The sequence below is a fragment of the Leopardus geoffroyi genome, chromosome B2, assembly GCF_018350155.1.
Source record: "Leopardus geoffroyi isolate Oge1 chromosome B2, O.geoffroyi_Oge1_pat1.0, whole genome shotgun sequence".
Lineage (NCBI taxonomy): Eukaryota > Metazoa > Chordata > Mammalia > Carnivora > Felidae > Leopardus > Leopardus geoffroyi.
Genome location: NC_059332.1, coordinates 43598159 through 43625463, shown reverse-complemented (window position 1 = coordinate 43625463; position 27305 = coordinate 43598159). Strand labels below are relative to the sequence as shown.

General features: G+C 45.4%; 1 protein-coding gene and 1 long non-coding RNA gene across 10 annotated transcripts in view; one reads left to right on the top strand and one right to left on the bottom strand.

The window, feature by feature from the left end:
- RUNX2 (RUNX family transcription factor 2) overlaps positions 1–27305 on the bottom strand; it is a 281233-nt gene that overhangs the window by 44987 nt on the left and 208941 nt on the right. For 2 of the 9 annotated variants that reach the window (XM_045498428.1, XM_045498431.1), the window contains 2 exons: positions 16962–17027; positions 10996–15332 (listed from right to left, as the gene is read on the bottom strand). The exons of 2 other annotated variants lie outside the window; for them this stretch is intronic. In XM_045498428.1, coding sequence (XP_045354384.1) covers positions 14854–15332; positions 16962–17027 — 545 coding nt within the window. In that variant the 3' untranslated portion in view covers positions 10996–14853. Of the gene's footprint in view, positions 1–10995; positions 15333–16961; positions 17028–27305 lie in introns of those variants that run through there. 5 more of the 9 variants (XM_045498429.1, XM_045498432.1, XR_006717237.1 and 2 more) reach the window with 4 other exon arrangements.
- Positions 26326–27164, top strand: LOC123608452. The gene is made up of 2 exons (XR_006717238.1): positions 26326–26442; positions 26829–27164. It is a non-coding gene; the product is annotated as an uncharacterized LOC123608452 (long non-coding RNA).

The window sequence follows — 27305 nt, the reverse complement described above, 5'->3', positions numbered from 1 at the left end:
TGTGGCCAGGAAGGAGGATGACAAACTGGCAAGATGTCAGGGCTGGAAATAGAACTCGCTTCACCAGCCAGGAGCTTGGGAGGGGTAGCGATGGATTTATGCGTGTGTGCGTGTGTTTTATTCGTCCTAATAACCCTAATAAAGATTCCATTAATCAATAAACTGTCTCTTGCAGAGACAGAAATAAACACACGGCCCCCAAAGTGAGCTTCGGGCAGAACCAGAACACTTCCTCATTTGACCCCAACCTATGGTGGTTGAGGGCGGGAATAACCCTGTTACCCTGTTACCTCAAAGGGTCTGTCTGGGCAAGGTACTTGGTCATGAGAGAGAGAGAGAGAGAAAGAGAGAGAGAAAGAGAGAGAAATAAGGATTGGCTTTTAGCTGAGCAAGGAAGGCAGGAGTGCCCCCCCCCAACCCCAGGATGAGATGTGAGGGATGTCAAAAAAGCATCCCCAGGAAGGTTCCTCTGCTCGGAGCAGGGTATGTGGCTTTGGAAGCTAGGTTTTAGCGGTTCCAGAAAACCTCTCTTGAAATGCAAATACACTGACTGCTCAAAGGTGAGGGTCAGGGCAAGTTCATTTATAAAAGGGGAGGCCCATGGTGCAGGGTTAGTTGGTGGGGGCTTGGGGAGAGACACAGTCCAAGGCGGGCCTCCAGTGGAGAGGTCTGGAGGTATGGGGAGAGAAGACCCCCAAGATTTTGCTTTCAAGTTTGACTTAGGGTCGGTCACAGGCATGGCTCTCACTCAGTTCTTGGAGGATGTGGCCATCCAGAGCATAAATTTGTCCCACCCAGTTATACTCATCACCCTTCCCTGTTGACTGCCAAAGGGTCCATGTGCCAATGTGGCCCTCACTGTCCCATCAAGACTCCAGTGAATACGGACACGGTGGTAGATGTTGAGCAAGCAATTGGACAGAGTGTATCTGAGAGTTTGATATTTTATGCTGTCACTTCTCATATTCTTTATGTTGACACCCTCTTTTATTAGACATTAAGATCTCACATTTTCCTTCCTGATACCTATATGGATGGCGTAGGCATTTCTGTTAGTTTTTAATTATCCTAATGTCGAATATGATTTTGTGAAGTGTGACTCATGTCCCACAGAGGCTCCGACATAGCTCACCAGACCGCACCCCTCTAACCTCTTGGAGTCCCTCTTGCTCGTCTCGTCAGCGGGAGTGTGATTTCGTGTGCTGAGGAACACCACAGAGCCCAGAGCCACTGTCTCACTCTTTGTCTTTCTGGAGAGCCATACATGGGATCTCCGTTGGGGCGAGGGATCTGCCTACTCCCAGGGACTGCGCTTTAGGGTGGATGTGGGGCTGGTGCTGGCTCAGCCGCAGACCCAGAATGGCAAGGAATTGCTCAGTCTTCCAGCTCCAGCTCAAGTGTCATCTTCCTGCCTTGGCCAGGAGTTGCTGCCTCCTTGGGTTGGGGGGCGAGGGGGGAGCCCTTGGTTCACGTCTCTGTGATGGCACCGATGCCCTGTATCGTCACTTACGAGATTATTTTTCTGTCTCTCTGAGCAGATGGTAAGCTTGTAGAGGGTAAGGATGTGTCTCATCCATTTTTAGTTCCGTCATTTCTAGTACTTATTGAATGAATAAAAATGCAGCCCCTCCCTGACGGTCAGATGCCAGTCGGGGATGGTGAAGCAAAGCAATAACTCTCCCAAAACATTCTGTCTAGCAAGGGATAAGGTGAAGGAAGCTGAAAAGTCTCCCTCTCCCAGCCCCCATCTCCTTCTGCCCCAGACATGGCTTAGCGCTCGTGGGATAACCACCTGGCACGATAAGGTTATGTCTATCGTTAAACAGGGGTCGGATGATGAACTACGTTCTAAGTTTTATCCGATAACACGACGCTGATACCAGTGTGTTCCATCACTGCCCCATGGGAACGGGTTGCCTTCTGCATCTCTCAACTTGAAGAGACACTCGTTATAGGTAACTAAGTGCATAAAAGGTAAAACTGGGATGAAAATTCTATTTTCAAGATTAGCTGTTCTCTTTTCATTGGCTTAGGTGGCTCAGATAGTGTGTGTGTTAAAGACGTCAAGATTGCACGGCCTCAGCTCTAGAGCCAGCCCACAAAATGGCAACTAGAAAGGCCTTGACCACAACAAGGCCATGACATCCCCCCTTTGCAGTGAGGGCAAGGGGGCCACCTGTCCACTAAGGGACAATCCACCTGAAGTGTGTCGCCAACAGACGGGTCATCTTTGTCCATGATGGAATGGCACTGATGCTCTTAGACTAAATGTCTCAGTCACTAAGTCAGGCCTGGTATAAAGCTTGATGGGTTTCTCTGACGAAGCAGTACACAACAGGTCTTTTGCAATAAGGTTAGCTGGAGCATGGTGTGGGATCAGTATGCTGGAAACTAATTTACACGAGTACACGAAGTTTTTAAGAGAATCAGCTTGCGTGAGTTTATATCAAATGAAAATAACGTTCATAAACACTAGCAAAGTAATGAAGTGTAAGTGCTTCATGAAAGGATAATATGGAAGATGCTATTATAAGGGAAGGAAGTGTCTCTTCCAGAGAACGAGGATGGGAACCACTTGGAAGTAGATGTCCAACTCTTGACTTCCCCTCATCTATTTACAGGGCGACCCTGCGTAAGTGGTTTGACCTCTCTGGGATTCCATTTCTTCACCCTCTACAAAATGGCCATCTTTGCCAATTCTGTGAGGAACAATGGACCTCATTCTCTCTCTTAATGCTAGGCAGACTCTAGCTGCACCTCTTAAAACTGCTCATAATTTCCCCACTCTAAAAACCACTCCAAATCTATAGGTAAGAGTTACAACGTGGTCCCTTAACATACCATCTAGCAGGTAATATATTATTGTCCACTATTAAGGAGAAGGTCAAGAGAGGTTAAGTGGCTCATTCAAGGTCACACATTAAGTTAGTAGGGGTTAAGGATCTGGAACCCAGATCTTTTTGCCACTCTCTGCTTCCCCCTTGCAAAACACCACTCAACCCCTTAATGCACAGTTGGCTGCATGGCTATTACAACAGGGAAGAGAAAATGGAAGAGCGGCCCCTCCCCCTTGGACTATATGAAAATCACCCACTTTTTAAACACCAAGCCTCCCATATATTGTGGTAGAAATGAAAGGCCTGTATTGACTAAATATAGGTGCCGAGGACCTTACAAATACTTGAGTATTTTAGGAAATGAGAAATGGGAAATGAAATTGGCTATAAGCAGAAATCAAAACTATCTGAATTCTCTCCAGAAACCGATGGCTAACTTTTTAATCTCTGTTGTTGGCAATCTGAAGCATTCATGGATTTGCTTAAATAGCTTAAATAAAGAACGGCATGACCGACATCTCTTAGTGGGATGCATTCAATTAAACTGAGATGCCTTCCCGTATGCTTTTTAGTGGTGGTGAGCCTCCCAGCATATTGTTTTCTGCCTACAGTAGGTGTCCAGTCAATATCTGCAAAAAGAAGGCAGAGTGGGTGACAGGGAGAGAGCTCATTTCTGTTCTCTGGGATTTCAGTTAAGTGGGATATTAATTCCATATCAAGTGGATTTAAGGAAATAGTCTGTTAAATGCTTTAAGAGAATTGGAGAGAAGCCCTACCTAATCAGTTAAAGAGATTTGAATGATTTAGGGCACGAAACGTGGACGCCCCATTCCCAGGTTCCTTCAGGCTGTGTAAAAGTGTGCAAAACTTGGCACACACCAGTGTCCCATCCCAGGCAGCAGCTGGGTTCCCTCAAGCCTTGGGCCTCTGATCAACTGTCCCCACTACACAGCATTGTCTCTTAGGGATGCCAGTTCAGAAACTGGGGCCCTGGGTGCTGCCCCTTCGTCAGGTGGTGAGGAGGACCCCAAAGCCACTCCCAGAAAGGTAAGAGTTGAAGCTGTCAGAGATTTCTTGGCTTGGGCCTTTCTCCTGTTAGGTGAAGCCAATGCTGCAACATTAAGTTCAATAATGCCTTTTATCGGTAGGCAGCATTCACATGCAACTCAATGCACCTAAATGGAAAATCTTAAAAGAGATTACGGATGAAGAACCGAGGTCCGGGTAGGGCCAACATTTCTGTTCTGAATGTATCGATCGATGTCTTTTATATTTATGGTTTATGTGACGTAATGTCTCTGAGTTCCTTCAGGGAAGGAGCCCGTGGTAAGCCCATTGCCAAACCTGGCCGTGTGGCTCGGTAGAAAAAGTTTATAAAATAGATAGAAAGATATTCCTCTCAAAGAGCGACATTTTTTTTTTTAACCGTCAAAATAATAGTTTCTAAAAAGTTGTTCCAGGGGCGCCTGGGTGGCGCAGTCGGTTAAGCGACCGACTTCAGCCAGGTCACGATCTCGCGGTCCGTGAGTTCGAGCCCCGCGTCAGGCTCTGGGCTGATGGCTCAGAGCCTGGAGCCTGTTTCCGATTCTGTGTCTCCCTCTCTCTCTGCCCCTCCCCCATTCATGCTCTGTCTCTCTCTGTCCCAAAAATAAATAAACATTGAAAAAAAAAAATTAAAAAAAAAAAAAAAGTTGTTCCACTTGGTGCTCCAGCTCTATTGTGATTCAAACTATTTGAAAATTTTATTTACACTTTTTAAAACAATCACCCTAATTACTATGAGTAATAATAGGTACCATCTATTTTCTGTCTATTCTGTGCAAGGCACTTTGCAAGGCATGCTCCTATCTCATTAGCTCATTTAGTTCTCATTATGCAGATGATAAAGGAGGGTGTGTCTAAAGGAACACGGTCTTTGGAATCTGGCAGATTGAGGCTTGAGTCTTAATAGCTGTGTAACCGTGGGCAAGTCTGATCTTCAGTTTCCTCACCAGAAAAGCAGAGATAGAAACAATACTAACTTCTTCACAGGCTGCTGGAAAGATTGACATAAGACATGTGAAATAGCAAGCAAAACACCAGGCTCGTAGTCCAACGTGCAGTGAAAGTTAAATATTGTGTTCTTATTATTACTTGATCATGCCACCAGTACCAAATATGACTTGTCTCCAAAAGGAAATTAAAACAATGGCCTTCGGTGCCATCGTAGGAGGGAAGGAGGTAAATCATCTTCCGTCTCCATTCCTTTCTCCCCAGGACGTTCATCCCAGGGAGACCTGGGCCAAGTGAACCCTGGGGACAGCTATGGAAGACGAAAATCACGAGGAATGGGTAGCTGGCATGCCCTTGTGCATCACAGGGGTGGGCTCAGGAGGACGATGCCAAGAGGAAGGGTGACAAAGGGGACTTTCTGGAACTACGATGAGCTTCTGCACCTGCTCCCCGCATCCCTTCCCTCTCTCTCCCTTACCCTCCTGCAGGCCTGGGAGCAAAGCCCCAAGGGGCTCTGTGTTCCCCCTGCTCTCGGGGAAGCCAAGAGCCGGCATCCTGTGGAGACCTGAGCAGCAGCAGGGGGCAGCCTGGTCACTGTCTGCTTTGGCCAGCGGGGGCTCCCCCAGAGCCCCCACAGCGCCTCTGGCTCTGGCAGCTCCCTGGGAAAGAAGAAAGCAGCATCTTACATGTGTGGCATATTCTAAAACAAAATAATAACCGGGAGATTTTATAGACTCTGACAGGGGGAAGAAGGGAGTGAAAAAAGATGGAACAAAGATGCCATTTTAAAGTTATTGGCTCCTGTTCAGGATTTTACTATTTTCTATGGCAAGGAGCAAGTAAAAAATTCCTCCTATTGATGAGTATTTGTCTACAGTCATTGAAAGCCAAAGGGCTCGGGGCTTCCGACTTCCCCCTTGGGGAACCTGCGAGCCAGTGCCCTGGCTAACTTAGGGGAGGGGTGGCTGGCCAAGGCGGGAGGCTCACAGGCCCCCAGCAAGCGGCTCCGATGGGGAACGGGTGCAAGGGCACACACTGTGTTTTCAGTCCGGATTCTGTGATCTTTCTGCCAAACAGGGGTTTACAAAGCAAAAACCTCCAGAGAATTCTCATACTTTCTGGCTTATTCTCCTGGTGTTCATCTTAACAGGAATCAGCTGTTTGCCTTCTCACTTATACAGCACGTTGCCGAAGAGAATTTAGCATCTGGTCTGGCTATTATTAAAAACAAGAACATCCTGCTCTGTTGGGAGAACAGCACCACTGGCAATAAAAGGACAGAGATCATTTGCATTCAGGATTCCAGAGATGTATTTCAGTTCAATATCTGCTCTCCCTCCTCCCCCGGCGGCTCTCATTGCAAAATTTCCTGATGCATCCATCATTTGCATCGTGGTCTCCTTTTTTCCCAGCCAGAGACACAGAGCGGACTTTTTCCTTCCACTGGGAGGCAGGGATCACTGAAGTTGTTCAAACACCGATCCGCTCCTGCCGTGTGATAAAATTGAACTACCAGAGGAATTTTTTTCTTTTTTTACAACTGCGGAAATGAAAAAGTAAACAAGACTAGGAAGGCATTGGTATTTAGGCTCCAGCTTTTTGTTGTTGTTTTCGCCCTTTTCTTTTTTTAAGCATCGGGCTGGGAGCCTGAAGGAACCATATAATATGAAAAACCCTGGGAGGTTTTATTAGCCAATAAAAAAAAAAAAAAAAAAAAACTGAGTTCCTATTAACCACTTAACTCCTTGAGAAAGTTCCGCACTTGCCTCCCTCCCGAGATCCTTCGCTCCCTTCCCTCCCATATGCCCACGAGGAGGGGGAAGTGGGCCCATCCACCCTGCCCTACAAAACCTGAGCGCAGTCTATGTTCCAGAAATTGTGGTGGAGGGTTAGACTCAATGATAATCTCTGTACTTCTCATCTGTGAAACCACTAATAAGATCTTGATAAGGAGTCAAACTTTCTGTGCCCCCAAACCCACACACAAAAAGGCTCTTCAAGCACAAGGCTAAAAAGGAGAAAGGTCACTGAGACGTTCAAGATTTAAATATGAAATGACTGTAGGGGAAGACAGAGTGGGACTAAGGTCTTACCGAAAGGCCATAATGATGCCACCCAAGGCTCCTCTCTTTGGGGGGCAGGAAAACGAAGAGGAACTCAGAAACAGAAAGTGAAACTCGCCTGAGCTGTTGCCCGGTCAGAGGTGGACGGAGTTAGAAAAAAAAAAAAAAAAAAATCAATAAATAAATGACCTAATTTGGGAAGGACATGATGTCAAAGGAGATGTAAATCCTAAAACCGTTATATTAATTCTCCCACGGTTATGCGTGTCCCGTGGTTTTGCCGTTTGCTTTTTTTTGCTTATTTTTAAGGAAGAAATTCACACATTTACACCAGTCCATCACCCAGCTGGAAGTTCCCGGTACTCTGGTCTCTCAAAGCCCCCCGAAGCTCTGCCCCCATATCCTGGACTTCCTAATTCCACCAAGACTACTATGTCTTGCTTCCATTTTCCACCTCCCAGCTAACACTGGCACTTTGGGTGCTCCGGGACAGACGTCTAAGGCCGCGGGAGTACAGGCCACATGACACCTGGTTGTAATTTTGTGTTCTGGTCTCACCGAACACTGTGCAGGCAAGACTACATCTTGAGGGGCCTGTGTGGAAGAACTTTTGCTTGTCCCTTCAGACTCCCACCTCCTTTCCGCCCCCCTTTAGCATTTTGCTGTATGGTCTTGATTTCTTTCTAAGGATCACTGGTGGAGGGCAATTCTTCCCTTTCTATTATTAGCTATGGAATGGGACAGAATGACCTGGGGGGAAGAAAAAACGGCCATCAAGGGGATGGATGCCTGGGTGTCTCAGTCGTTTGAGCATCCGACTTCTGCTCAGGTCATGATCTCGCGGTCTTTGAGTTCAAGCCCAAGTCAGGCTCTGTGCTGAGAGCTCGGAGCCTGGAGCCTGCTTCGGATTCTGTGTCTCCCTCTCTCTTTGCACCTCCCCTGCTCGCACTCCGTCTCTGTCTCTTTCTCTCTCAAAAATAAACATTAAAAAAAAAAAAAAAAGAATAGTTGCCTCTTTACCACTCGTGGAATGAAGGTAGTACTCTTTTGTAGGATTTATGAGGAAAACAAACACCCGAGACAAATAAATGCCATGTCAAAGAGCACGTGTGTGTGTGTCTATGTGTGTGTGTGTGTGTGTGTGTGTGTGTGTGTGTGAGAGAGAGAGAGAGAGAGAGAGAGAGCTTCAGTGTTCCCTAAATGGCTGCTCAGGCACCCCTTTCCATCCCTCCACCTCCCTTTTCCCTCCCTTTAGACACACACACACACACACACACACACACACACACACCCCTTAGGGTAGTTCCCTTGGCATCACCAGCAGATTCTTTTCTTTGCTAAATTCCTTACTAATTTCATAGCTTTTTAAAAACTTCACTTCCAAGGCCTCCCAATCGAATACCCACTACCGGGAAGTCACAGAAAGACTTCTCAGGGTGCACAGGAATGGAGGGAGGTTGGGGAGAGCTTCCCTTGCCTTTGCTCAGAGCTCGTAGTTTAGAGCTCGTGATTTATCCAGGTGTTGGTTCCTACCTGGCTTTCCTTGACACCTTCTCCAGGCCTGAGGTGAGAGCCAGCAAAGGCAGAGTGGGGGTGGGTGAAGGAACTGGGGTAAGCCAGTGTGCCCAGCCCTCGTGTGCAGGCTGGCTGTCTCACCACCTGCACATTCCCTGCACCAACCCCCAACAGCTCCGGCATGAAGGCGTCCCTCCCGGCCCCTTCGGGAATTTGCCTGAGAGCTCCCGGGAGAGCTGGCCCGTGTTCACTAAAACCGTGGCAGTCAGTTGAGCTGTCCCCGGGAAAACGTAGAGACTTCACAGGACCATCATCTCATAAGCCTCCTCTTCCTCCCTGTGGAGATGCCCCTAAACCATGGTTTCCTAGAACTGGTCTCTAAAAATGATTCCCAAATAATTGGGACAGGAAAGCCAGCTGACTGGATTGGCCAGTTTGCCTGATAGTCACGGTAGGGTTGTTTGCTTAAATCAGTCAGGCCAGCGCCTCCATCTCGGCTGTGGCTTTTGGCTGTGTCATTATTGTTAACCACCCGTTTCCAGAAGGAAAGAGAAGTCAGGAAAGAGAAGATCTGTAGGCCCAGCTCTCACTCACCGATCGTGAACGAGGCCTTCCCCTTCTTCCTCCCTTGCCTTTTCAGACTGTTTTCAAATCCCATAAATATAAACATGTGGCTCTTCAACCGCATCTGTAGATAATAACTTCAGGGGGCTTCCTGTTTACATGGCAATACCCATTTCCCAGCCAAAAAAGCTCTGCAACAGAGAGCTGAGGTGTTTATTGGGCCAGTGTCGGCTGGGATTGAGTTAACAGGAAACACCCACTCTCAAAGCAATGTCTGATGATTAAATATTTGGGGGGCAGGGGGCACAAGGGGTCAGACGCACTGGAGAAACGTCTTTCCTTCCTCCGCCTGTCATTTCCAGTGAGAACAGAAGCAGCCATGACAAACATGGCCAAGCAGTCCAGGCCTAACAAAGTCCCACAGCTGTGCTATTCCCTGGCTGCACAGCCCGGAACGTGAGGAGGAGGGAAAGCCAGGAGCCCCCTCACGACACAGCCAAACCTCAGGGTGCCGTCAGGTGAAGGGATGGAAAGGGGTGATACACATCCATCTCTGGGAAGCCCCGCCGTCTTCTGCCTGGCTAGCCTGTTTTAATGAGCAATGTATTCTCACACCAGTTCTGTCAAGAAAGCCCGACCTAAGAATTGAGAGAGAGCCTCTAGCCCACTGGTTCTCAATGGGGGGTACGTTTTCCTCCCAGGGAACATTCTGGAGACGTTTTTCATTGTCACGACTGGGGCAGTGCTCTTGGCATCTAGTGGGTAGAAGCCAGAGATGCTAAATATCCTACAATGCACAGGACAGCCCCCCTACACACACACACACACACACACACACACACACACACACCCCAAGGAATTATCCAGCCTGAAATGTCAATAGTGCCAAAATCTGGCCCAATGCTTCCCCATAAACCAAAAAACTGAGACCCAGAGGAATAAAGCGATTTGCCCTAAACCATGCTGCTGGACAAAGCCACAGACAGTGCGAAAGCCATTGTGCCCACCTGTCATGCAAGGCCTTTTAAAACGACACAGATGTCTGATTTAAAAGGATAACTAAGTATACAGCTTCAAAGAGTTGCAAACAAGTTCCCCAGCCTAGGTGTCACCCGAGTGCTTTCAGGATGTCTCCTAGTCTTAGAAATTAGCTGTTTCCAAGATTTCTCAGAAAACAATGTCAAACAGGTAAGAATGAGCAGATCTCAAAGGAGGCCTCTCTACCTCTTAGCATCATGTGGGCCACCGGCCAGGGCCTGACCATCTCTGCACCACGGTTTATGGTCCTTCTTTTAGAACTGTGGTAAGCTAAGGCGGACAGACAGCACAGGACATAAAGAAAGCCACCACTCTACCCCAGGCCCTCAACCTTATTGAAGGGGAGGGACTTACCAAAAATAGACTATGGCCCATAAAAAAAAAAAAAAAAAAAAAAAAAAAAAAACAACACTCCAAACTATAGTTATGCTCGCTAGTAGAATTTTTCTGAGGCTAGAGCTCTCCAGGCCAAGGTCCATTTTTACTTACCCTTGAGGTTTGATTGACTTTCTGTTTTAAGAACCCAAGAGAGACGTGGGAAGGAAAACAGACTACCGGCTATGGCCAGGCTGCCGGAGATCTGACCACAGCCAAGGGTTCACTTGTGGGCCCTTGTTCATGGGCCCAGAGATTAGAACCACAGGACCATCGAGACAGCTGTCTTTGTATCTGGACTGGTCCCGCAGATAGAAGAAGGGGCTTTACCGAAGGATGGGGTGAGCACTCCTTCCTTCAGACACAGGCTGATAGGGAAGTGAGTTAGTTCACTGCTAGATCCTTCACCCACGCCCCTGTAGAAGTAGGACAAAAGAAGAAGGTAGCGCTCACGGAGATTTTTCAACCTCTCACCAGTAACATAGACCTCTGTTCTCATCCGGCCCTGGCAAGTCCCACGGCCAAAAAAGCGCCCAGGTGTAGGCAGGAGTAGGCGTTAGACTAGAGAATGGAGCCGCGGCTGAGAAAAGACCCAATGTACACACATAACAAAACCAAAAAAGCCATTTTATTGAAAATTAAATTCAAACTTCAAATTAATATTACAATCATGAGAAAAAAAAATGCCAAATAATTCCATTTACAGTTGCAACATACAATACAAATAGTCCCTTTGAAGTTGAAAGTAAACTCATCCACAATCATGGCCTGTGGGACAAACCAGAATTTGTACAATATGTGCAGGGAAAGCAGATCTTGGGCAACAGCAATTGGAAAAAAATAAAAATGAGAAGCTTGTATTTACACAAAATGCTACAAACATTTTTGTTCCACAGAAATCTAAGAATGGTAAAGCATATCCAAAAAGAAAAAATGGAATTTTATTCAGAATACCTAAGAAATTACTGTAACTTATGGTTTTGGCTGATATATTTCAAAGTACTGCATAAAAAGCAAACAGTTATTTGTAAACATGAAGTAAACAAACATCTAAAAAATTCTCACACAGAAAATATTTTTTAAATGCATTCCTTTTTTAAGAACAACAAATTCAAGGTTTGGAAGAGTCGCTTTTATTTTATTGGTTATTGTTCTTTCGAATATCCTAGAAATAACTCCTGTTCTCGCTCATGCTCTGTGTTTCCATGCATTAACCTAGACTCTGAGTCCGTTCCTTTCCTGGGAATGGAGGGAACTCTAAGCCAGCACACACATCTCGTCCCCTCTGAGTTTGCAACGGATGGTCCCTGATGGTGTGGATTTCTCAGCTTCCTTTGAAAAGGCCCCGGTGGGGCGAGACTGTCTACAGAGTAACCCATAGCTCATCTGTTGCGTCTCTCTCGGTTCCAGGCTGGAGGTCACTTCCCTCATCCAAAACCAACGCTGTGGTACTTGTTCGGGGGCCCTGGCAGAGGTTACAATTTGTGAGACAACTCAAACAGATCAGCGTGTCTGTGTGGGCCACGCTGTGAACTCCAGCAACGTTGGCGCTACCAAGAACCATGCTCCTTTAACCTGAAGGAAATACAGAGCGTTGGCTACTACATGGCTTCACGGTAGGAGCAGTAGTAAGGCTTTGCTTTGGTCTTCAAATCACAGATCATACACATGACCCAGTGCAAATTAAGGGTTCAGTAAAAAATAAAAAAAAAAAAAAAGGAAACGAAAAAGAAAAATTTAACCCCCAGGCTTTGACAAAGGGCAGAATTTGATCTAAGAAATGTGACTTACCCCTTTGGAGTGGTTGGAGGGAGGGGACAAGTGCTTGAATTTTTCCCAAGGAAAAAGAAAAAAAACAAAAAAAAAAAAAAAAAAACTTTTAAAGTGTTTCTGGGTTGCTGCCTGCAGCCACTCTAATAACATTTCAACACAAAAGCATCCCTAAAGTCACTTAGTATGTGTACTGTAAACTTAAAAAAGCCCTTTTAACATTAAAAAATAATGTACAAATATAGTACCTTTTTTTTTTTTATTAAATAGGGTACAGCTGGCACCGGCGGTAACATTTTTAGGTCAATTAATTAAAATTGAAATGTGTAACCAGACACTGGCTTTTTTAAGTGCTGCTGAAACACACACACATATTTTACACTTACAAATAAATGGACAGTGTCGTGCTTCAAGCTACCACACACAAACAATAAATAGTATCAGCTACTACTGCCATCTTAGTTAAGTAAGAGAAAAGTGGCTTCTTTATCTAAGCATACTTGGTATACAACCTTTAGAAGGCAAAGAGTTTCGTTTTGCTTTGTTTTGTTTTGCCCTCGGTTTTGGTTGGGAGGAGTCGGGGCGATTGCAAGGGAGGCGCCCAGCAAGAAGCACGGGGCCCCCCGACGCTGCCCTGCCAGGCCTGGCGGCCAGTGAAGCGGGCTTGCGGCAGGACGACAGAGCAGGGGTCTCTAGGCGCTGGAGGCAAATCTCTACAAAGTTCTGTTCAGAGGGGCACCGAATTGAAAGGAAGGGGCCCGGACCTGTGGGAGCCCAGGCAGGGATTTGCCCGGTGGTGTCATCGAATGATCCTGGCTTGGATTAAGGATTCCCGCTTGAGAATCTGCCATGCGGTCGCCAGGAGCGGTCAAAGTGCATCTTACAGGAGGGCTTCTGCTCAGATTCATACACAGTAGTAAGATCCCAAACTCCACATGACCTTGCCTTCCCTTGACGCAGAAGGGTTGGCTATGGCTCCCCACAGGCCAGGTGTTCTCTCAGGTCAGCTACCTGCTGGAACTTGCCTGCTACTTCAGATGACCCGCTCCCCCATAAGACAATGACTGAATCTGCTCCTTTAAGGGCAGAGTCCGTGGAGAGCTGCCGGCGGGGCCTCGGGGAGGGCAGGCCTGGGTTCTCCTGACTTTCTGTTTGGCAAGGCCGGTGGGTTAAGAATCCCCGGGACAATTTGGCTTTTCCTGTACTAAGTGCATCCTGATGGACCCTTCAGCCACAAGTGCAGACGCCTGCTACGTCCTCCCTGTGAAGCCTGGCGATTTAGAGTTTTGCTTTAACTATGAAACCGCAGAACGTTTTTCTGCAGTTCCATGATTCACTTGTGCTTGTCTTTTTAGTATGACAAGAGTCATTGTTATTTGAAAGAAATTAGGAAACCACATCACTCCAGCATTTCATGCTAACAAAGGGCAACAATAAGAGATAAAGGGCTAAGAGTTGGTTTTTAAATCCCCAATTATTGCTTTAAAAGGCAAAGCTGTGTTAGAGGCGATCAAAGATCTGAAAGAACGAGACATAACATTTCCTTCATACGTCACAAAAACAAGCTACATCTAAAATATTTGGAGATGGACGTATTTTTGAAAATCACATTGTGCCTGAACTGAAACTGCTTAGCAATATTTCAGATATGGCTCTAGCCCACTGAAGAAATTTGTTATTTAATAAAGAGCACTTTTAGAGACCGAAGTCAACATATCAGTACACTAAGAAATGTTTCAAGGGTCCAAATGTCATTAAATAATTATAAATATATCTTTAAAGTTATATGACCATTCACGTTAGCAAGTTACCTCAGATTTTACACATATTCATAATTTAAAAAAAAAAAAAAAGAAAACAACACACAGCCAAACACAAACACTATCTATACCATTATGGCTATAATAAGATATTGCCATTTTCAGTTTTGCATAAAAGGAGAAAGGAGAAGGGGGGTAAGGATCGAAGGATGGGATTTCTTTTTGGTTAAATGGGAAAAGGAAACAAAAAAAGTACAAAAAAGTAAAATAAAATCATCTATCCTGATCAGTATTTTTGGAGTCGCTTTCTTAAAAGTAGGAACACAACAACAACAACAACAACAACAACAACAAAACTGAACCAAACAGATCGTACGAGAACTTGTGGCAAGTCTGAGAGCAGTTTGGAACAGTTACTCTGAATGGATCGCACTATGCGGGAAGCTCCATTCTACCTCTTTGCCCTCCGCGTGCACCTCGACTGGCTTTGTAAGCTGGTCTGCAGAGGGCACTGGTCCATACACAGCTGCAACCGTGAGGGTGTGCGGTTTCAAAGCACAGAGAGGAAGCGGCTTTGCTCTTCTTCCTCCTGAACCTGGAGTCCACCTCTCTGAATTGGCACAGGAACGGGTTATTTATGATAACAGGCCAAACGACAACACAACAAAAATACCTTTTTCCTTTGTGAAAGTACGTCTTACATAGAAAACCATCTGAAACCTGAATACGATTGTCTCTCTTGGGCCTTCTGCTTCTCAGTGTCTACCCTCTTATGGTTGCAAGATCATGACTGAGTGGGTGAATGAAAAATCTTCTAAAAAATAGGCACTTTGTAGACAGCTAATTGATATACATATATATGCGCTCTCTCTATATATGTATATATCGATACATTTGGGATGCGGCTCCCAGACACCGCTGGGCCACTGCTGAGGAATTTCAATATGGTCGCCAAACAGATTCATCCATTCTGCCACTAGAATTCAAAACAGTTGGGGAACTGCTGTGGCTTCCATCAGCGTCAACACCATCATTCTGGGTGGGCAAATTTGGGTTTAATAGCGTGCTGCCATTCGAGGTGGTGGTGCATGGCGGAAGCATTCTGGAAGGAGACCGATCTCCCCCCGGCACCATGGGGAACTGATAGGATCCTGACGAAGTGCCATAGTAGAGATATGGAGTGCTGCTGGTCTGGAAGGGTCCACTCTGGCTTTGGGAAGAGCCGGGGTAGGGTGGTGGCAGGTAGGTGTGGTAGTGGGTGGTGGCGGACATACCGAGGGACATGCCTGAGGTGACTGGCGGGGTGTAAGTAAAGGTGGCTGGATAGTGCATTCGTGGGTTGGAGAACCGGCTCTCAGTGAGGGATGAAATGCTTGGGAACTGCCTGGGGTCTGAAAAAGGGCCCAGTTCTGAAGCACCTAAAAATTATAACAGAAGATGGGGGGGAAAAAAGTCTGTAAATATCAATTAAAATAAAGAGAGAATTGTTACAAGAAAAAAAAAAAAAAAACAAAAACAAAAAACAAGAAACTTTAGCCTCCCAAAAAGGAACAGCAAAGCCACAAACAGACCTTCAAATGCACCGGTCACTAGACAGTCTTTTTTTTTTTTTTTTTTTCCACTTTACCGTCTTAGCGGCACGTATCCTTAAGTTCTTCACCCCCTTGAAAAAAGCCCAAATGTGTGCTAGGTCTTATGTGTAAACCAACCCAACACCGCTCATTATAGATTCACTCCTCAGACTTTAAGACTGAATCCTCATTGGTTTTTTTTTTTTTTCTCTTTTCGTTTCTCATTGCACCTCAGATATTTGAAAGTGACATTTTTACTAAGTCACTCAACCTAATTTTATTTTCTCAACCCAATATAAAGAAACCCCAAAGTGATCAGTTTTGTTACTGGTACTCTTGGCAAGGCCCCTTCATCAATGAAAGAACTTCAGAAAGATACCCTAACATGTTCCTATTACTTCTTTTCCATTTTTAAAATAATGTATAATCTTGTTTTATTCTTCATCTTAGTAACAGATTTCAAAAAAAAAAAAAAAAAAAAAAAAAAATCAAACCGGACTGAAATCAAGCCAGATTTCAACGTGTTCTGGAACTATCTTACTTTTCTGGGGGCACATGAGGAGAGTCTAGCCCTTAGAAATTCTCCCTAGGGTCATACACTAAACAAGTGGGGTTTTAAAAGTGAGGGTGGGGGGAAGGCTTATAGTACCTAGGAATCAATGCATTTCGTGTCTCAATGGGAGACCCCGGACCTCATTTAGGCCAGCGGCCAACCGTAGCTTTCATGAGACGCTCTGCGCCCAGGGGAGAGGGGTAAGAGGGCGCCTCAACACCCATTCACCAGGGCCCTGTGCCACATCCTAAGGAATCAGCTTCAGGCTAACTCCAAGTGGTACCTGGAGGCAAAGCTGGCTTTGCCCTGAAATGGAAAGGCCTTTAACTTCTAAAGCTAACAGTGTGCCTCCTTAATGGGTATTTCTGGTGCTTAAACTCGTAAAACCATAGCCATAAACCACTTCATGTAGAAATCAGTTTTCTGAAATGCCTAAAAATTTAGTTGTGATCTTCAGCGGCTGGGTTACAATTTTCTAAAATTGACAGAATTATGACAAGACCTTCTATAATACTGGTGTTCTCAAGACTGTGTCGCATCTAAAATCTTCCAATTCTCTGCATCTCACGTGTTTGCTTTTCTATAGTTTTGATCCATAAGGGAAAGCACTTAGGACTTCTTCAAGGCCTTAGTCAGGAGGTACTTCTTCAGCCCCATTTTTAGTTAGCCCTTGTTCTTGGATACTCCAGTATTTATTCAAGGCATAATCCTGATACTTTTCTTTAAAGGTGCCGATTGAGAGTTTTGATTTTTGTCAAAATGCACACCGCCTGTGATCTCCCTGAGTGCCATGATGTGCGTTTGTAATCCAAAGTGACTATTTAAAAGCAATATAGAGTTAACAAAAGTTTTTCTCGAACATTGGACAGTACCAATCAGACAGCCCCGCCCAGCCCAGCCCCCGCAATTGTTAAAAGTCTCACCTGCCTGGCTCTTCTTACTGAGAGTGGAAGGCCAGAGGCAGAAGTCAGAAGTGGCAGTGTCATCATCTGTAAAATGAGGGGGATGAGCTCTAAGTTCCCTTCCAGCTCTAACGGTTCTAGCACCTTGAACTCCAAGACAGCAGGAGAAGCAAAGCCGAGGGGGAGGGGGAAGGGGAGGCAGAGAAGTTCCCACCCCTCTTCAGTGCTTTCCCGGATTCCCCAGGCCCATAAGCAGAGGGTAAGAAGCTAGTGAGCGGCGTCTAATACCAGAAGCGAACACTTTCAAGATGACGAACCAAAACTAACGCAGTCTGGGCAGCTGCTCTCTGCTTTTCATAAATTCTTCCATCTTCGACAGGCCCCTGCCTAACCCTCCCAAATACAAAATCCTCGCCGGCTCAAATGTTAAAACGTGGAAGTAGTGATTATGACAGAGGCTCAAAAGGGAGCAGATGAGATTTAAGGTCCCCCCACCCCCACCCCCGCTCCGTGCTTATGCAGTCTGCCTTGGGAGACACAGGCGCTACGTGGAGGCCACAGAGGTTCCTTGGCCAGCCTTTTCACTGCACAGCATCTGGTGAGCTGGGGCTGGCGGAGCTAACAGTAATAGGCAGGCCACTTCTGTACAGATTACATTCAATGCTCGGATCATGTGAGAGAAACCAGAATAACGTGAACAATTTCAAACAGAAAGAAGCCCCACTTAAAACATCAACGCCTGCCCCGCCCCCCACAGAAGCACAGAGCTCACACAGATAGGCTTGTCAGTGTAAAAAAAAAAAAAATACTTCTGGTGGGTATTTGTACTTAAAATATGCTGTAGTCATAATTAAAATTCCATGTGGTTTCCCTTATTTTGATGCAGAAGCCTCATTAAAACCCCCGATGTGGGGCCCTGCCAGTAAACTCCAATATGGTTTTGAATTTATTCCTCCACCCCCTCACCTTCTCTGTTTTACCTGATGCATTCTGCTGATGTTTTTATTACCCGTCATATGCCAGGATCACTGTACCTTTTTGGTTTATAGATGCCAGCTAATGGAAATTGACATTCATTTTTCAATTATTGAGCTCTGGCTGTGGTTTATAGAAAACAATGCAACAAATTTCTGCTAGGTTTACAGAATTTTGACCAATCACTTCTAGTCATTTGAGACTGTAATGTCTTGAAGATTAACTCCTTCTGGGCAAAGAGAGCTAATGTGGACTTTAAAGGGATTATACAGTCATTTTTACAACTTACAAAACGTAGAATTTTCTGGAATTGCCTTACTCAGTTCGTGCTACCAAGAAATGTTTCTGAAACACCCTGCAATGTGTTCTGTATGAAGAAATATTAACAACTCCATACAGTCTCACATGAGTTCCCTTATATAATAATCTATGGTGAGGAGAAGGAAAAAATTCTAAACTTAAAAGGAAAAAAATAAAATAAAGCCCTCCCTAATCTTCAGTTTATAATAATTGGTGCAGAAGTAAATGATACAATTAAACTTTCTTTCATTGAACAGGGTAGTATCTGTTTTTAATCTCTGTTTTGCACATGAACTTGGGTATTCTTTTAGACAGCCTTCTTGACATTGTGTACTAAACTACACATACCTGTGTACCTAGCCACATTACAACTACAAACTCACAAAAGATTTGGAGTAGAATACAACACTTGGGTGAATTTCTAGGGAGACAAACAAAAAGTGACTTCGACAAAATTTTGCACTTACAAAGATTTAGGTCGTGTCCTCCAGATTCTCTATAGTACCCATTTACCCTCCTTTGCCGGTTGGGGCACTCTGATGGAAAGGCCCAAATCCCTCATTTACTGCTAAGATAATCCATTCTAATCTTACCCATTAACAAGCAGGGAAGCTGAGATCCAGAGAAGGGGAGCCACATACACGACAAAATCACGCTGCTTGAGAGATACAGAGCCATGACTTCTGACCTCTTTGCGGTCTTAGTTACCCTTAAGCAATCTGGTTGACACCATCACAGGTACATATGTATCTTGCCTTAGAAATCTAACTTTGCCTTTTTTTAAAAACATTTAAGAAGGCTCTTCTGGTGCCTACATGTTGCCCCAATGAGAGTTACTGTCTTTGGGATATACTGACAAATTCTTGGACGTCTTGTTGGATCTAATCTGCTAAATTGTGGGCAGTTCAGTTGCTCGTAGCATGATGTGAATGAGACCTAGGTCAAGGGTTTGATTCCCTTAGGACCTGCTGGGTTCCTACAGACGCGTTTCATTCCGGAACTGTTATCTGTACCTCTGGCCACAGTCAGATAGCTTGCAAAGGAATGCAGCTCTCATAAAGAGAGCTGCAAGAAACTTGCTCATTAAAACAGCAGCAGCAGAGCCTAATATGCATGGGAAGAGTATGCTAATAAAATGCCCATGAAGCTCCAATAAAAATAAAACCAATATTACAAGTAAAAAAACTCTTGGGGCACCTGGGTGGCTCAGTTGGTTAAGCATCTGACTTCAGCTTAGGTCATGATCTCACTAGTTTGTGAGTTCAAGCCCCACGTTCGGCTCTGTGCTGACAGCTCAGAGCCTGGAGCCTGCTTCAGATTCTATCTCCCTCTCTCTCTGCCCCTCCCCTACTCATGCTCTGTCTGTCTCTCTCAAAAATAAATAAACATTAAAAATAATGAAAAAATAAATAAAAATAAAAGAAATTTTAAAAAGCTTGCCTCTTCCCCCCGCTCCCCCGCCCCATCCCGCCAGCCAAGGAAGGTCTATGGGGAGAAAGGAAAGTCTCTTTTTCCCCAACAGGGTTTCTTGGGTCTTCAGAGCAAGTGAAAAGTGTGGTGGCAAGAAATGAAACCAAAGAAAAGGGAGCATAAAAGAGAGCCCCCAATCTTCAGGTCTTGTGGTCTGCAATCCCCCACCGGCATCTTCCACACACTGCTTTCTAGCGCTAGTTATCCTGGGTCACGAGTGGGATGCTGAAGGCAGAGATTTGTCTAATCCTTGTTGGCCTCCCTCTCAGTGCTTAATAACAATATTACTTGACATTTCTAGGCCTTTACCTAATGCTTTTGCATACATCTCACTTAGTAGGCCCTCCGTAAATCATGGCCGGCCTGAGAACAAGCAAGGAGATCCCTAGAACGAATGGAAACAGGAGTCTGAAAACAGTAACAGACTGGGTACTTGCCATTTGGGGCTGTCAGCTAGGAAACCCTGTACCCGTGCATTGTCCCCTCTCAGCAGTGGGATTTACACATCCCACCTGAGGAGGCAGGTCAGGTGCAGGAAAGGAAGAAGGACCTTGAAGCCAGGAGGAACTATGTTGGCACAGGCAGAGTCCCCTGTCCTACTTTTGAACATAAGGGTATAAATGTACAGAATGAAAAGCCATCATCCTTCTCCACAATGAGGTGTTAACTTCAAAGCTTCATTGGGGCCTTTTAAATGGTAGGAGTTATTGCTTCGACAAATCTCAAATAAGCCCAACGTACTTTATTAACCCCCTCACGGCATTCTTTCCTTCAGAACGTAGAATACTCAGGATCGCCACAGAGCTGCTTTCCTCTAAGAATCTTCTTCCCTTTCTACAACATTTCTAGCTGCCCCCCCCCCAACTGCTCTATTATATAATTTCCTATTTCCCTCCTGTTCCAATAGCATTTATTTTCTGTGTCTCTCTTTTGGCCCCTTAAGAGTCACTACTTTACTGAACTATTAGCTGTTTCTTAGCCTGTTCTCTCCAACTATAAAGTAAGCTTGGGATGGTAAAAGTCATGATTTATTTTCCTCTCATATCCCCTCTGCACGGTAGGAGCTTAAGTTTTTTGGGGTTTGCTTTTTAATGTACATATATGGATGGATGGATGGATGGATGGATGGATGGATGGATGAATGAATCGGTAAGAAAGTTAGTCTAGGGATCAGGAACTCTGTACAATGGTTGGTACATTTTTGACGCATTAAAAACATAGATATAATAAGCATTAAAGCAATGCTGACATCAAACCTCACATGCATTCTAATACCACTCCAGACTATAAATCCTCATAAAACTCTTTTCTTTAAAGAGTGTTCAAAGCTCTTCCCAAGCATCATTACATCACCTGACCTCATGTTTCGGACAATCAATCACCACGAGTGAACAGATTACCTCTGTTTTGCCACTGGTGTTGTTCCCGGTATCCTTAGCCCCAGCATCTATATTTTATGTCTATCCTGGGGGCCACAGAGACAACAGAGGAGGGAGCAGGAGCGCCAGGCCACAGAAACATGGCCTGTGGGAAGGTGATCCCGGGGCAACCGCCCCCACACAGGTTATTTATTTGGGATAGGTAGTAAAGGTACCAGAGGGTAAAACTCACACTCTGTCAGAATTTCTGGACTAGTACAGGCAGCAAGTACATCAGAGTCAACAAGAATCGAAGACGACCTTTACAGATGAAGAAATGGAAGTCTGGAGACGAGGTAGATGTGAATGATACCACGATATTAAAACGAGGCTCTTCTTCCTGTAAAACCGGAGGGCGCCACCCCCACCCAGGCACAGGTCAGCCTTTCACAAGACATGACCGGGCACCTGCCCCACGAAGGGTGGAAAGTGAGGAGGCGGCTACTGGCATATTCGGAGTTCTCTGTCCTACTTTTGCAATGTCACGTCTCACTGCTCCCCAGTATGAACCCTCTTCTTCACGGCAGGACATACACTCAGGACCCTCACTGGAGCTTTGCGCATGCTCTCCCCAGACTCAGGACCAGCTCTCTTCTCTCTGCCAGACTGAGGCTGGCCAAGCACTATCTTTAAAGCTCACCAATAGGGGCACCTGGGTGGCTCAGTCGGTTAAGCGTCCGACTTCGGCTCAGGTCATGATCTCACAGTTCGTGGGTTCAACCTCCACACTGAGCTCTGTGCTGACAGCTCAGAGTCTGGAGCCTGCTTCAGATTCCGTGTCTCTCCCTCTCTCTCTCTCTCTCTCTCTCTCTCTCTCTCTGCCCCTCCTCTGCTAGCACTCTGTTTTTCCAAAATAAATAAACATTAAAAAAAAAGTTAAAAAAAAAAAAAAGCTCACCAATACACAACAGCTTCCCAGGGTGCAAATTCTTACCATCTTTGCTTTTTCATGTACATCCTGAACATTTATGTATGTAATGTCTACTCCACACATTTTAAAGTATTATCATTGTGTTTAGAGAAGTATTGTCATTTTCCAACCAAGGGGAAAAAGCAAATTAAGAATAAGAATCGCGTATCCTTTTATATCCTACCTACTACATAGTGCAGTGCTAAGAAAGGACAGTACTTCCAAAAAATGTGCTACACAGATGAATTACTAGCATTACTAACAGGCAACATGACAGAAGCAGAAACGCTGTGTAAAGATCATCCAAAAATCGATTTTGGACTATATGCAGAGTAGTCCTTTGCATTTTCCACACTGAGGTTTTAAAGGATTTTTACATCAATTTTCTTAATTTCCCTAAATTTCCCCCCTCACTTGAAAATGATAAAAAATCTATCATTAAATTAGCTTTACTTGTAATTACATTAAATAATAATTGGAAAAACATACCCTACACAGGAGAAATGTAATGGATCACACCGATGGAGAAGAAACCAGCAAAATGAGAATGTGAAACCAATTTTTTTAAGATAATGGAAGGTCAGACTAGCAAACTCCATAGTTTTGCAAAAGAGAGGAAAAGTGCCTCAACTATCCAGGATAAATATTTATTTTCCGTGTTGTAATGAATTGTACTTTTCCACTGCATGCTCACAAATTCTGAAAGACCAGCTGATCCTAAGGCTAAGAAAGTATGCTATGCTGGAGGAAAGAGAGAGGGGGAAAAAAAAAAAAACAACAAAAAAAAAAACAACCTGGCAGTTTCCAGAAACTTCAACCATTCCTTAAACCCACCCAAATTTTGAGGATATTGTTGGAATACTATATTTCCTCTTTTTGAAGGCAAAGGAGGCAGGCATTAGGAGATGTGGGAGTGTATGCACACAGAGAGGGAGGGTAAGAGAGAAGGAAGGAACCAGGGGGTTGGGGTGGGGTGGGGGGGGGGATGGAGAGAAACGGAGGAAAAATGAGAGAGATCTTCTTGCTAGGCCCTGATTAAGAACTTTTTAAAGGCCTAGGAAGGGTGGGTAGTCTTTGAAACCAGATCCGCTGCAGGAAGGAGGCCAGCACCCAGGACACCGTGTCTTTCAGAAGGGGCCACCCACGGTGCCGTGGCGGTCATATGACTGCTCTGTCACATCCTGAAGCCATTTCCAGCCCATGCACACGTCTGTGCTCCCATTTAGAGAGGATGGGATATATTGGGAACACACATATGGAAACACTTTCAGAGAATCAGTTTCCATGAAATTCATAATGAGCCAAGTGGCTTCAGATGTGGTTGCGTTCCTCCGATTAGCCAGAAAAAAAAAAAAAAAAAAAAGGAAAAAAGGAGGAAAAAAGGGACAAATCCAGCCTTTCAGACCTTATTTCAGTTTCAGAGAAATTAAAAACCACTAATGACTTATGGCTACCAAAACATGGAGCCATAATTAAGAGAGGAAAAACTAGGAGAAAGAGGGATAGAGGTTTAAAAGCAGTAGTCTTCCCCTCCTCAAAATAACAGCATCAATATCAGTAATCTTATCTTAAATCACGGGGAGGCTTTCCTGAGATGGTATCTGCCCAGAGTGGTAGAATTCATTTTCTGACATCCTGGCAGAAGGCAGTGCGCATGCGCGCGCGGGGGTGGGGTGGGAGACGCGGGGGGGGGGGGGGGGCGGGGGCGGAGGCTCCAAGACCCGCTCTTATTTGATAACATATGTGGCCAATTAAGATTATTTTAAAAATTGCAACTAAATGATAAATTGTTCCTCAGTAAATCTTTCAAAAAAGCTTGAATGCAGAGGGGACAGCCTGGTATTTTCTCGTGGCCTGCGCTAGTGGTAACTCAGGCTATATTAAAAGCAGAAATTTATGAACTGGTCGAGATGTTATATATTAGACACCAAAGCTTAGCTGATAGGAGGGCATGAAATACAAGAAGGGAACAAATGGGGGAGGGTTTTTTAAGAGGGGCATAAAACGGGTATTAGTAAGTTCAAACATTATTTTTATATTAAAACAAAAACAGGCATTTTACAGAGTAAAATTTCACGTGAAGAGAAGAGACCCGAAAAGGCTCTCCTCAAAGGAGCGGGGGTTCTTTGGGGCTGCGTCAACAGAATGAGGAGAGCAGCAGCAGTGAAGGAGCTCTGGAGTTTCCTCTGCCCTTTGGGGTGCTTTAGTGGAAAAATCTGAGGAGCGTTCCTCTGGAGTTTGGTAGCATGCCTGAACCCATTGTTCAGGAATCCTCTGACTCCAGGTGGCTGGGAACCAGCACTGGGCTATTGCTTAACAGAACAGCCTTTGCTTTGCGCCAACCATAGGAATCCCGTAAGAGATTTCATATCCACGGTATCCCATGACGTGGCCAGTTTCACTAAGAGGAAAGACTGGCTAGCCAGACAAGTGAGAGGGGAGGGCTCTGATCTGCAGAGGATTTTTACTGAAGTATTCCACTCACGTTATGGCACTGAACCCTCCCCACAGCTCTGTGAGGTACACAATGTCATTGACCCCCACACTGAGGACAACACACTGAAGCTAAGGGAAGTGACTTCTTCAAAGTTATAGACCGGGAACAGGTGGCCAGGACCTGGCCCCAGACCTGTGGCACTCTGCGGCGGCCACAATCTCCTCCTCGTGCAGAAAATCAGGTTCATTGTCATGCCGATTCTAACTGATCGGCCGTGCCCACCTGGAGGGCAATGGTGAAAAGGGGGCTTGATCAAGTATCAAAGACAGCCCTGGGGACAGAGGTGGGGATGGAGTGTGGAATGGGGAGGCTGACACATGCCACCTGTCTGCCATGCTTGACAACGGATTCCCCGATTGTCTTTGCCACTGATGCTCTAAGGAATGTTGGGCCAGTCGCTTTTTCTGTTTGTCAGGTAAGACCCTCATAAGTGAAAACCGGCAAAAGTACACAGCAAATATAAACATCTCCACCTCCAAAGGGTATTCCTTCCTACCAGTACCACTTGAACTAGCAGAGCGAGAGGAAAAGAAAATTGAAACACTGGGTCCAAACCAGGCAAGACCGGAGGTGAGATTCAGAATCCTGAAAGTCCCGGTTTACCCCGCACACCCAGTTCCAGGCCCCCGCGGAACTCTCCTGTAAAAAGCATGCCCACTGCAGTGGGGAGAGGAGGCGAGGACAGCAGACAATCATCACAGGGACCACATCCCACCATCCCCTGAATGCACAGACTGTGTTTTCAGCTTGGACTTCACTTCTCCGCTTCCTAAAGTAGGAAAAGCTCCTGCTCCTCTCGGAGCAGACCCTGCCTCTGCGTCCAGCACTGAGCCAGAAAGACCCTGGGGGAAGGAAGAGTTGGATCCAGGCAGCAGCTGCCCCCGAGGCAGTATTAGTCGAAACCTGAGAAGCCTGGATATTCCCTCCAAAGGCTTAGCACCCCCATGTGATCCAACGGCCCATGTGATTCAAACCACCCAATGTCCCAAGACCCAGAATTTGAACCAGATCACCGAAGTACTAACCACTCAGTCAGCTCTAAGGGGGACAGCTAGGACAGGCCTAACACAATCCATACTAATATCTAGGATCCAAGCCCTAGGCTTCAGGCTCCAGCTACATCCTGCCAGGACGCATCCTTATGTTTGCCCTCTCTCCCTCTACAGTCCGACGGACACACTGAACTCCCCAGCATAGGCCTCGGCTGGTCATGCCCAGGGACTGGTTCCCGTCCCCGGAGGAAAATACAAGGGGCTTCCTGGCTGGGACAGAAGGTTACCTTAAAATCAAGACCCACTTTTGTGTGTGTCTTAGACCTTCTGCCCACAAGGCTTATCTGGGTTCCTGAATCCTCAGCTTGTCCAACTTACTGGTTCCTCAGGACTTCCTTGCTCATTACTGCCTACCTGTTCTGTGGCTTCATGTCCCACTCTTTCCTCAAGTACATGTACATTTCTAGATCTCTACAGACACACAACAAATGTCTGCTGGGATAGCAGTCTTGTCTCTGTTTACCTTTCCAGTCTTATCTCTTACTCCACTTCATCAAGTCTACGATCCAGTCAAACTAGACCCTTTTCCATTTCCCGTACGACCCCCCATCTCCCCACCTTCGTGCCCTGGTTTACATGATTCCCTCAGGCCCTCAGTATCCCCACCCCCCATCCTATCTCATAGGAATCTCGGAATTCCTATCCCTGGAATTCTACGCAGCCTTTAAAACCTACCTCACAATCCCCCTCTGCTTCAAAGATTCTCCTCATGTTCTTGTTTTAGCTCAATAGGGACCTCTCCATCCGTATCTCTCAAGGCGTGTACACGCTGAGGACCTAGCATCCCCCTTATCACGCTACTAGCCTACGAATTCCTTGAGAACAGGCTCTGTCCTTCGTATCTTTAAATACACTGTCGCTCCTCTCAGAGCAACACATGGTAAGTATTTGTGTGTGTGTGTGTGTGTGTGTGTGTGTGTGTGTGTGTGTGTGTGGAAAAAGAGATGGGAATACCCTTACTGCACTCTATGTATGCCTTCTGGTTTCTGCCTATTCCAATTTGTGTCCCTTTTCCCCACTGGACTCGTCTCATTAGCATCCACTATTTTTCATCCTATTAGAAATCATGATAGGCCAAAGGACGGTATTTCTTTAACAACAGGGGAACATTTCAATTGAAGTTTTTTTTTTTTTATAAAGTGATGACAGGCACACCTTCTCCCATTGGAGGTTCGGATCCAGTAACATCGGGAAACAAACTACTAAGTTTTATTTAACTGAAAAACTGACTCACTCTGAAAAGAATTTCTCTTGCTTTGTTTCTAGAGTTGAGCCTAAAACCGCGTACAAGAGACTTCACCCTATCCTGAGACAAAGCCCCTCATACAACTTCCGAATCCAAACGCGGTGTTACAGAAACTGGTTCCTCTGACGGTCTCAGAGTTTTTCCACTCAAGCCTCGCACACGGAATTAACTCAAAACTTCTGCAAGAGAAACGTCCCTTTTAGAGTTTGATTTGGCATCAGTTTCAAAGAGCTGTTTGTATATTTTAGAATATGTAGAATTTTCCTTTGATTGAAACCTCTCTTTTAACAATGGACAAGAGATGATTTCTCTTCTGAGTGATTTAAACAAAAACAAACACATCTTAGTTACATAGAGCCTTGTTCTCAAAGTGGTTTTTTTTGAGAGAAATCAAACCCTACAGATTGTTAAGCATTTGGCAAAAGCCTTCAAACAGCCAAAGCCAAATAATAGTGAACTTTTTCCTTGTTGTAGGAGATAAACAAATACTAGAGCAA